Below are 12,860 nucleotides of genomic sequence, written 5' to 3' on the forward strand. Positions count from 1 at the left end.
GCATCTCTCTCTCTCTAGTTTCCTCCCCTTAGCCTAGACCCTTCTCCATGTCTATCTAGTATTTTCCCCATCAGGATCTTCACCCCTCATTTCCCTCACTCCCTAGTTGCTCCCTCCACTATATAGCAGGGTAAATCTCAAAATATCTGTTAACTTAAGCAGAGCAATTTAAGTGTGTTTGTTTCTCTGAGCTCCCAACTTGGCGATGGGTGGGATGATGGGGATGAATTTTTGCCTTTCTTTCTAAACATGCAGATTAAGATTTTCCCCCCTAAATCAAAGATCAGTGTTCTTATAAGAAGAATTCACCCCTTCTCCACCTCCCAGATGACTCAGATTGTAGCCAACTTTTAAATTAAAATAAAAATATATATACATAAATATTCAATATAGAAGAATTACATAAGCATAAAACAATATCATAAGAAAATTAAGTGTTTTTAACAAAGAGTGCATTATTGTATGAAAAAGCATTTCCCAGTTTGCTAATAATAGTCACTAAATTCCACTAAAGTAACCCCTGATATCTTTCAGGGCTTCCCATGTGGCTCAGTGATAAAGAATCTGCCTGCCATTGTCGGAGATATGGGTTCAATCACTGATCGGGAAGATCTCCTGAGGAGGAGATGGCAACCCACTCCGGTATCCTTGCCTGGAAAATCCCATGGACAAAGGAGCCTGGCAGGCTACGGTCCACAGGGTTGCAAAGAGTCAGACATGACTTAGCGACTGATGAGCACACATGTGTGATATCCTTCAGCCTTATGTAGGCTATCTAGCACTGCCTACCTGAAAAGCAGTTAGATTGCAAAGCAATGGTTGTAAATGAGAGCACCACGCACATATCTTATGATTTTGGACTTTTATTGGAAGGCACTATTTTCTCTGTCCAGAGTTCTTAATATGTCTGTCTTATCTCTTCAAACATGTTGTTGCATGGGCTTCTTTGCTATCTTGTTTAGATGCCTTCAGAATTCTCAAAATTAATATGCACCTACAGGCTATGTTCTAAGTCAGGTCAGCCCAAAACCTTCCTTTGAAAAAGAAAAAAATCTTTCCAGTCATTTTTATAAGATGCAATGCTAGAGACACCTAATTTAATTTTGATAAATATAGTTTACTTAGTTATTGTTACTCTGCCACTTTCTTATCCTCTTACCTTTTTCCTGAGACACAATTTTTTAAGTTAGACTAGAAGCAAGAGAATCAAATTAAAAAGTGATTTTCACTCCTAGGGTTTGTGCACAGCAACAAAAAACAGTTCTGTACATTGAATCAGAACAACAAGCCTAGGTTGAGAAACGATTTCCAGAATACAAAGATTTTTGACTTCTCCCATGGGTATCACTGAACAGGACTTGTCAGTTATGCCTGTTTTCTTAATCCCTCAACTACCCACTCAAGTAAATTACAACCCCCTGCCCCCCAGCTCCTTCACCTCCTTGATGGCAATCTTCTTTTTTTTTAAACAATTCCATGTTAATTAGCCCAAACACTGGAAGAATCAAGAGTTAGACCACTTTGTGTATTTATTGATGGTGTTTTCACTATTTTAGAATAGACAAGGCTCAGCTATATCAGTATATTTTTTTTGAATCAAACTTTATGTAACTAAAATAAATAAAGTCCCACATTATTTTAAGTGTTATGAACAAACATGTTTGGGGGTTTGAATCCTCTATCTGCCCTTCGCACATGTACATGTGCACGTGTGCAAACACACATACACATACGCAAACAAACACCCACCCACCCCCATTGGGTTCTTGAGTTTGAGCTATTTGAAGGGAAAATTATTTTTTAAACTTCCATTTCTTTTGTTTTTCCTAAAGATTCTTAAAGCATGTGTATGACCTGTTTTAGGGTTGTCCATACTCCATTTGCTTTCTATCAGAAACTGTCTTCTTTAAAGTAATTAACATTTTTAAACTTCTGCTACATGGTCAGAAGTAGCTGTGTAGCAAAACAACGAGCATCAATCTTCATCAAGTTAAAAATAAATGAGGATTTTATCTGTTAGGTAATAACATAAAATAGTCACTTTGAAATCAGAAATGTGTACATCTATCACTTCCTTGTTTAGGGACCTTATAGTATTTCAATGCTTCATTTCCCCCTTAAGATTTTTCTGAGAAACAAGATATCATCTTTGAACTATCCACCAAGAATTATGTTGTTAAAAAAATGAATTCATTTCTGATTTTCAGCTGAACTCTTGTAAGGACACTGATTGTTAATTCTTTAATAGTCCTTGTCATCCTGAGAATATTTTTTTATAGAATTTGTTTCCAAATGATGGATTGCATTTATTACAGAGTAACACCATTTGCTTTCTACTACTCATGAATAGCATGAAGTAATTTGGCAGAAAATGATATTTAAAAATTCAGATAATATATTCAGATGACTTCAGAGACCAGGGTTTGATCCCTGGGTTGGAAAGATCCTCTGGAGAAGGGAATGGCAATCCACTTCAGTATTCTTGTCTAGAGAACCCCATGGACAGAGGAGTCTGCTGAGCTACAGTCCATGAGGTCAGAAAGAGTCAGACATGACTGAGTGACTAATACACACTCACATATTCTCAAATGTTGTGAGTGATTAGAATTAGTCTACAGAAAAACAAATACTGAAAACATTACAAATATATTAGCCATTAGTTGGCCTCTTGAGATTGCCTAAATCAGTAATATCTTAAGAATTACACTTTCCTGTCAAATGCAAGGCCTTCCCCTGATGGCTAAGCAGTAAAGAACCCACCTGCCTATGTAAGAGACATGAGTGCAATCCCTGGCTCAAAAGATCACTTGAAGGATGATATGGCAGCCCACTCCGGTATTCTTGCCTCGAGAGTCCCATGGACAGAGGAACCTGGTAGGCTACACTCCATAGACTACAGTCCATCGGCTGCAGAGTCCATAAAGTGACTTAGCACACATATACACATCAGATGCAAAACAAAATAACAAAACCACTAATGGACATATAAGTTTTAACTGTTTATCCTTTCCTAACATCAGTTCAGTTCAGTTCAGTCACTCAGTTGTGTCTGACTCTTTGCGACCCCATGAACCACAGCATGCCAGGCACCCCTGTTCAAAACCAACTCCCAAAGTTTACCCAAACTCATCTCCATTGAGTCGGTGATGCCATCCAACCATCTTCTCCTCTGTCGACCCCTTCTTCTCCTTTCCCAGCATCAGGGTCTTTTCAAATGAGTCAGCTCTTCACGTCAGGTGGCCAACATATTGGAGTTTCAGCTTCAACATCAGTCCTTTCAGTGAACACCCAGGACTGATCTCCTTTAGAATGGACTGGTTGGATCTCCTTGCAGTCCAAAGGACTCTCAAGAATCTTCTCCAACACCACAGTCCAAAAGTGTCAATTCTTTGGCACTCGGCTTTCTTTATAGTCCAACTCTCACATCCATACATGACGACTGGAAAAACCATAGCCTTGACTAGACGGACCTTTGTTGGCAAAGGAATGTCTCTGCTTTTTAATATGCTATCTAGGTTGGTCATAACTTTCCTTCCAAGGAGTAAGCATCTTTTAATTTCATGGCTGCAGTCACCATCTGCAGTGATTTTGGAGCCCCCAAAAATAGTCAACCACTGTTTCCATTGTTTCCCCTTCTATTTGCCATGAAGTGATGAAACCAGATGCCATGATCTTCGTTTTCTGAATGTTGAGCTTTAAGCCAATTTTTTCACTCTCCCTTTGCATTTTCATCAAGAGGCTCTTTAGCTCTTCTTCACTTTCTGCCATAAGGTTGGTGTCATCTGCATATCTGAGGTTATTGATATTTCTCCCAGCAATCTTGATTCCAGCTTGTGCTTCTTCCAGCCCAGCATTTTTCATGATGTACTCTGCATATAAGTTAAATAAGCAGGGTGACAATATACAGCCTTGGCATACGCCTTTTCCTATTTGGAACCAGTCTATTGTTCCATGTCCGGTTCTAACTGTTTCCTGACCTGCATATAAGTTTCTCAAGAGGCAGATCAGGTGATCTGATATTCTCATCTCTTTCAGAATTTCCTACAGTTTATTGTGATCCACACAGTCAAAGGCTTTGGCATAGTAAATAAAGCAGAAATAGATATTTTTCTGGAACTCTCTTCCTTTTTCCATGATCCCGCGGATATTGGCAATTTGATCTCTGGTCCTTCTGCCTTTTTAAAACCAGTTTGAACAGCTGGAAGTTCACGATTCACGTATTGGTGAAGCCTGGCTTGGAGAATTTTGAGCAGTACTTTACTAGCATGTGAGATGAGTGCAGTTGTGCAGTAGTTTGAGCATTCTTTGGCAATGCCTGTCTTTGGGATTGGAATGAAAACTGATCTTTTCCAATCCTGTGACCACTGCTGAGTTTTCCAAATTTGTTGACATACTGAGTGCAGCATTTTCACAGCATCATCTTTAAGGATTTGAAATAGCTCAATCAGAATTCCATCATCTCTACTAGCTTTGTTTATAGTGATGCTTCCTAAGGCCCACTGGACTTCACATTCCAGGATGTCTGGCTCTAGGTGAGTGATCACATCATCGTGAATATCTGGGTTGTGAAGATATTTTTTGTACAGTTCTTCCTAAAATAGCCAACAGTTAGATCTTATTCTGAGATTTGCAGAGGAATTTTGTTTTCTTTCTTCTCTCATTTCTTAATATTTGGTAGCTCTTAAGTCAATTAACTTTACTGTTAATAATCTTAAACTTTTATTTCTGTTCACCTTCCTGTCCTTAACTCCTTGACCACAAGCCATCAGTATCAGTCTACCTGAGTGCAAATTTTAAAATGAGAACTATTTCACTGTGGTCAGAAAGATTTTGGATAACACAAAGAATGTTTTAAAAGATACTGAAAATTGACTAAAATGAGATTAAATTTCATTTTAATATCATCTCGTGGCTCCATAAGATTTTTTATGATAAACAATAAATTTAATGTCATAAACTAATACACAGTAGATCAAGGCAATTCATGTGAAATTTATATATAACCATCCTAAAATACAAAATAAAAGAAATTCAAATTATTGTGTAACTCTTTTTCATTTTCTCTGTTATTATAATTTATTTTTATAGTTTCTTGTGGCAAATCTATGGTGATTTTCTTTTTAGACATTCACTCCTACTGAATAATACTCTCTGATCACAGCATTTAATGTTGCTATTCTATTAAGAATTAAGTCTCTTTGTGCTTTAAATCAAAGTAATCCCTCACTTTTCTGTGCACTTTAATTTGGTTGTTATCAGCTGACTTGCTATCAAAGTGAAAGTCCAATTTCAGTACTAGAGTAGACTGACTACAAAATAACCAAATAATAGATTTGCAGTGCATAATTGTCTGATCATTTATTTAAAGGACATAATGTGTTTCTATACATTTACTACTCTAAATCATATTATTGGAAAAACTATTTTTATTAGACAAAAATACAATATATCCCAGGTTGCAAAGTGAGAAGTAAGATAAACTTATGAAATCCATTAGTTTTACTAAAACTTTTTTAATAGTATGTACCAGTAGTACAAATCTAAAAATATTTCATTTGTATTTGTCAAATAGCATTAAATTCTACACTTTGTTTTCACTATTGTTAGGTATGATGGAGTGATTATCTATTAATGATAACTGTTGATTATAAAGTGATTATCTGAAAATTGATGGACATTTCAACTGACAATTCTTTAAAAACATAGTGAATATAAATAGTTGCCAAAATGTGTTGGAAGGTATATTTTAAAAGAGTGAAAATGAATGGTTAATACTGAAGTATCTAAATATATTGACTTTTTTAAATAAAATTGATAACAGTTCCAGAGAAAATATTTTTTTTCCTTTAAAATACATTCATTCTTTCATTTGCCTAATAAATATTTACTGAGGGTTTGCTATATTCAGAACATCAACAAAAAAAACAGAAACTGTCTGACCTCATGGAGTTTATAATCTCTTAAAGGAGACAGCTGTCAACAAGTAAGCAACTAGGATTAGTATCACAAAAGCACAATAAATTGTGACAATATGGTAAAGAAACTAAGGTACACTGTGAGGTCAGAGAAGGGCTTGCTGTGGACATATCTAAGCTGAAAACTGAAATATGTATAGGAAAACCTGGGTGAAGGCAGAAAAGAATGTCCTAGGCTGTAGGATCATCATGGCAAGGGAGTCAGATGCTCAGTTGTTCATGATTCCACATAAAGGCTTTTTTTCCCCATAACTAAGATTTCTGATCCAGATTCAAAATGTGGAATAATCCTGACATGCAAGAAGGAATTCAAAATTTTATTTTATTAATAATGTATTATGCATGTTAAAATAAGCTCTGTTTTGGCTACAGATTATAATAAATTATATCTTTTAAAAAATTGAAAGTAAAATCAGGAAGAACAGCCAAAAATCTAAATAAAAACTATACAAAAATTTAATGGCCAAACAGATTTGTCAAAAAACAAAACAGAGATATGAAGAAGAGGTCAGTATGAAGCAGAGGTCAGATTTGAAATATATATACATATACTAAAGATGAAATTATGATGATCTGATTGAGGGTAAATTTTATATAGTCATGTAGTTTTCCATAGAAATGAAGAAAGCAAAAAAAAAAAAAAAAGGACTACTCCATAAAACATGTTTGGTTAACGAAAAGACCATTTATTTATTCAAGACAGTCTGTAACGTTTGAATAAATCTTTCTTGTGAACAATAAGTATATATACATACTATTTACATGAAAATTGTCCACAGGAATAAGAGCTTATAACTTTGGTATTCTTAAATTATGGATCCTAAAATGATGTATAAGATATTAGCAAAGCTAAAGAAAATTATATATAAAATTAGTAAAAATTATAAATAGTAATTTAAATAGCAGCCTAAAGTGCTTTTTCCTAATAAATATATTTTCACATCTCTCTCTTAATCTTAGATTTCAGACTGAATTGAATTACGATGTTCTGGAAGTTCACGATGGGCCAAATCTTCTGTCACCCTTGCTTGGATCTTACAATGGCACACAGGTGCCCCAGTTTCTATTTAGCAGCAGTAATTTTATATACCTTCTATTTACAACAGACAATAGTCGTTCTAATAATGGTTTCAAGATTCATTATGAAAGTAAGTGATGCCAACATTTATTTTTTTAATTTTTTTATTCTGTTTTCCATGCTTTTGGTATTGTCTTGTATCATTAAGAGAACCTATGAGAATGCTAATGGGTTATAAGGTGTGTGTTTCAGTAAATTCCATAATAGGTTTTTTCCAGCAATATCTATGTAATATTATTATGAAAGGAAATACTAAGGAAATGTAAAAAGTATTAACTAAAAAATCTTAAAAGTGAGTTCATACAATCATTATTTGTGCAGTTCTGAAAAACCAACAATAAGTGGAAATGTCAGTCTAAGATGTATATGAACATTGACAAATTCTTCTAGCATTCACTTCATAAACTCAGTCATACTTCTATATTTTCCTCACACTCATTGCATACATTTCCATTTAAAATATTTAATTTTGTTATTTTGTATGAAGTATTGAAAATTATATTAATATTATAAAGTAAAATATATACTCACGTATATGCAACTATGGCTAACATAACTAGCCAAAGGCTATATATTAAAACAAGCTCTAATTTACAGTCGGAGAAGGCGATGGCACCCCACTCCAGTACTCTTGCCTGGCAAATCCCATGGACAGAGGAGCCTGGTAGGCTGCAGTCCCTGGGGTCGCTGCGAGTCAGACACGACTGAGCGGCCTCGCTTTCACTTTTCACTTTCATGCATTGGAGAAGAGCATGGCAACCCACTCCAGTGTTCTTGCCTGGAGAATCCCAGGGACAGGGGAGCCTGGTGGGCTGCCATCTATGTGGTCGCACAGAGTTGGACACGACTGAAGCGACATAGCAGCTGCAGCAGCTAATTTACAGTGCTGGAATCAGTTTACAATAATTTCACTTAGAATACTACAGTTTTGTTTAAAAAATCTAAAATATGTCTGATTTTTTAAATTGATTCTGATATATATATATATATATACAAATCTCTGTTTTATTTATAAACATCTAACATATTTAGACGTGTGGATGTATCGCATATGATGCACAGTTGCACACATACATATAAACTCATGTATTCACACATTTTAATCTGGAAATATGTTGCCATATATCTTCCCATGAAAAACAGTTGTGGTGATTGTATCTAACAATACATTTAAGATTACTGCAAGATATCTTTATATCAGTTTCAGGTAGATATTGTATCTCTTATTTTTGTATTCAAGTCTCCTATGCCCCCTCGCCCCTCAGAAAAAAAATTCCAGCATTTAAATTTGTAACTGTATATTCCATGTTAGGTGTCTGTCTTCAGTAAATCTGGATGGACCCGTGAGGTTTTTTTTTTTAATTATGAATGTATATTTATTATTTTCTTTTTGTTTTCAACCTTATCTACAATATCATTTAATTATATTAACTTCCCTTTACTTAGAGCTTTGTGGCATGGAAATATATTTTATGAACTATTATAAAATGTAATAAGAGGATTAACACACACTTGGGAATTAAAATGAATTTAAAGAATTTTAATTTCGATCTTTAACATTTATTAGTTAAGCCTGAGTCAGAGTAGAGTCATTTTTAAAGGTCTATTTCAAAATTAATTTTCACTGGCAATTAATTTGTATCAGTGTGCTAACATTAGCAGACACCATTTTCACTTTTGTCCAGCGTTCTATTCTATGCCAAATACATCCTATTCAGTCCATTTCAATCAAGGTAGGTGGTCATAATTGTGTTCTCATACACGATTATTTTAAGAATTATTTTAAGAATTATGTTAAACCATCATGCAAAGTGTTATTAAAAGGGTAAGGATTTTCTATAAACTGACCAACAGATTTAGTTCAGATTCTTGCTAAAACTGAATTAAATGGACCAAGGACAGAGCCCGGGGTGAAAGTGAAAGTCAGGTCCTACTCTCTGCAACCCTATGGCCTATACAGTCCATGGAATTCTCTAGGTCAGAATACTGGAGTGGGTAACCTTTCTCTTCTCCAGGGGCTCTTGCCAACCCAGAGATCGAACCCAGGTCTCCCAAACTGCAAGCAGATTCTTTACCAGCTGAGCCACAAAGGAAACCCGAGAAGACTCTAGTGGTTAGCCTATCCCTTCTCCAGTGGATCTTCCAGGAGTCAAACTAGGGTCTCCTCCATTGCAGGCAAATTCTTTACCAACTGTGTTTATCAGGGAAGCCCAGCCAAGGGGTGAGCCTGACTCTGAGTTTGGCTAAAGCAGAGTCTTTCTCACAGTCAGCAAGTTTGTCACCTGAAGGCCTTTGGTGAAATAGTCCAAATTATTACTGAGGGCTAGTGCTTAAATGGCAGAGTAGAGGCTAGGTAATTCTGAGGCTGATGAGAGGCGCAACAGATACTGATTTTGGTCAAATCTGCCCAGGAGACAGTGACTCTGAATTTAAATTTGTTTACAAAAGTTCATTTTCTTTCATTTTTATTCTAATTAGCCTTGTGGTTTATTTAGTAAACCAAAAGGCTAATTTAAGGGCTTCCCTGGTGACTCACTGGAAAGAATTCACCTGCAATGCCAGAGACCTGGGTTTGATCCCTAGGTCAGGAAGATCCTCTGGAGAAGGGAATGGATACCCACTCCAATATCCTTGCCTGGAGAATCCCATGGACAGAGGGGCCTGGTGGGCTATAGTCCATGGGGTTGCAAAGAGTCAGACATGACTGAGTGACTAACACTTTCACTTGTTTAGTATTGTGAGATAATCTCTAACATCACAAACCCTTTCTTACCAAGAAAACAAATAAAACACTATTTCTGTCGACACTTTGTTAATAAGTTTCTCAAGCTGAAGGTATCCAAATTATCTTTTTTAAATGAACCATTCACAAGCCTCAAAATCAGTAGAGAAAAATTTTTTATTTTACTACTTAAAACTTTAAAAATATATTTGGTATTTTGTGAATTTCTATTTTTATTTTAATGGAACACATTAAAGGAGAAAACTTGATTTCTCCAGTGAACCAAATTTTTATGGGAAGGATTTCTTGAAATGCCATCACTGGTTGTACTCCAGAACTTGATTTTATTCCCTTTCTTGGGCACTTTTACTCATCTGTCTTCCTCTCAAAACAGGAAGATTACAAACACTTCACCAATAGCATAAAAGTTATTTATAGTTTACAAAACACATTAAAATAATAAAAACAACACAGAATAGACTTTCTGTTTTTTGTTTTGTTTTGTTTTAGTGCAATCCCCAATCCCAAGGAGCTGTATTATGTTGTATTTTTGAAATCTAGATATAATCATGTTTCTTAGATTATGTAAATATCATATAAAGCAAGGCAATGATAAATGGCTACAGAACAAATCCTTTGACACAGATACCAATCTCTGAGACATACTTAGAGTCTCCTAAAGCAGTTAAATGGAGTTTTAATGATAGAAGTAATTTCATAGGATTATTTTAATGACTAAATGAGGTAAATTTTGCAAACATTTTAGAGTTGTAAAAACATGGAATATAACAAGCTGAAAACATTAATTATTGCTATGATAATTATTGTATATGCATCTGCTGTGCTGTGCTTAGTCACTCAATCATGTCTGACTCTTTGCAATCCCATGGACTGTAGCCCGTCAGGCTCCTCTGTCCATGGGGATTCTCCAGGCAAGAATATTGGAGTGGGTTGCCATGCCTTCCTCTAGGGAATCTTTCCAACCCGGGGATTGAACCCAGGTCTCCCTCATTGCAGGCGGATTCTTTACCATCTGAGCCACCAGGGAAGCCCAAGAATATTGAAGTGAGTAGACTATCCATCCCTTCTCAAGGAGATCTTCCTGACCCAGGAATAGAACCAGGATCTCCTGCATTGCAGGTGGATTCTTTACCAGCTGAATAACCAGGGAAACCCATAAATGTGTGTGTGTATATATATACATACATATATAAATATATGGAGTGAAGTCGCTCAGTCGTATCCGACTGTTTGTGACCCCATGGACTGTAGCCTACTACGGTCCTCTGTCCATGGGCTTTTCCAGGCAAGAGTACTGGAGCGGGTTGCCATTTCCTTCTCCAGAGGATCTTCCTGACCCAGGGATGGAACCCAGGTCTCCCGCATTGTGGGCAGATGCTTTACCATGTGAGCCACCAGGGAAGTCCTATATATATATAGGACTACATATATATATACACACACATTTATACATATACATATACATATATATATATATATATATATATATATATATATATACACACACACATAATTCGGAGGAGGCAATGGCAACCCACTCCAGTACTCTTGCCTGGAAAATCCCATGGATGGAGGATCCTGGTGGGCTGCAGTCCATGGTGTCATTAACAGTCGAACACAACCGAGCAACTTCACTTTCACTTTTCACTTTGATGCATTGGAGAAGGAAATGGCAACCCACTCCAGTGTTCTTGTCTGGAGAATCTCAGGGACGGGGGAGCCTGGTGGGCTGCTGTCTATGGGGTCGCACAGAGTTGGACACAACTGAATCGACTTAGCAGCATATACATAATTTATAATACAAAATTTGATAGACAATTATACATTTTCATTAAGTTTTTATGTACCTTGTAACCTGATTTTGGCATCACCGACTTGATGAATATGAGTTTGAGCAAGCTCCAGGAGTTGGTAATGGACAGGTAAGCCTGGCCTGCTGCATTTCAGGGGTCGCAAAGAGTCAGACACTACTGAGCTACTGAACTGATCAGCACATTAATTTATCTGTAAAAGTTATCACCAACAGTTGTTTGTTTTGAAGAAATGAGTTTGTTTAAAAGAATAAGAATGTATTTCAGTGATTTGATTCTCATCAAGCTTACTCTTTTTCATATTCCCTTTGTTTTCCAGGTGTTACAGTGAACACCTATTCTTGCTTGGATCCTGGCATACCTGTACATGGTCGTCGTTATGGTCATGATTTCTCCATTGGATCTACTGTTTCGTTTAGTTGTGATCCTGGATACAGGCTGAGCCATGAAGAGCCCCTTCTGTGTGAGAAAAACCACTGGTGGAGTCATTCACTTCCAACCTGTGATGGTAGGTTCAATATGGAAAATAAACCAATTTATAAACCAAAAATAAATCAACATAATCTTGTCAAATGTGAGATTTCTTGAATTTTGCCAATTTTATGTTATCAAACCATTAATAAAGACACAAAAGAATGAATACTGATAATAAATCAAACTTACCCAATGCCTAAGGATGTTATATGTATTTTTAAAATGTGTTGAGGTAACCATTTTAGGTGCCTATTGTGTCCTGCACTCCTTGAAAAAATAGCATTGGAAATGTCAAATTGGTATCAGGTGAATGCAATGAAGAGCTAGAGCATTTACCTCCTGCCTGGAAGACAATGTGTAATAGTCCAAATCCTGCCTAGCTACACAGCTTTATAGCAATGTACCAGACTTCCCTGTGATGGCCAGTTCCTGACCATAGAAAATAATACACCAGTGTCCTTATCTCTTATTTATTTCTATGGAAAATAAGTCAGCAATCCTTCATTTTTTAGAAAACATGTATGAAAATACAATGAAAGAAGCTGCTTTCCTAAGATTGGGAAATACTTGTACCCGTAAAACACACACACAAAGTAAATCTATCCATTGGTTGTGGGTTTTAATTCTCATTTATAACACTATTCATAACATATTCTTATCCTTTTGCCAAGTGGAAGATCACATTTCCCATTTTATAAGTGTTTTCAAATACTGTCAGTGCCATCATTTTTGTGTCAATTTGTTTTTATAACGAGGTTTAAAAGAATCCTCAGCATATC

The 12,860-nt window shown here is 36.0% G+C and overlaps 1 protein-coding gene across 1 annotated transcript in view; it reads left to right on the forward strand.

The window, feature by feature from the left end:
• CSMD3 (CUB and Sushi multiple domains 3) overlaps positions 1-12,860 on the forward strand; it is a 1,470,240-nt gene that overhangs the window by 971,471 nt on the left and 485,909 nt on the right. Inside the window, exons 18-19 of the mRNA NM_001424929.1 lie at positions 6,936-7,123; positions 11,927-12,115. Coding sequence (NP_001411858.1) covers positions 6,936-7,123; positions 11,927-12,115 — 377 coding nt within the window. The remainder of the gene's footprint in view (positions 1-6,935; positions 7,124-11,926; positions 12,116-12,860) is intronic.

Source organism: Bos taurus, chromosome 14, assembly GCF_002263795.3.
Source record: "Bos taurus isolate L1 Dominette 01449 registration number 42190680 breed Hereford chromosome 14, ARS-UCD2.0, whole genome shotgun sequence".
Taxonomy (NCBI): Eukaryota; Metazoa; Chordata; class Mammalia; order Artiodactyla; family Bovidae; genus Bos; species Bos taurus.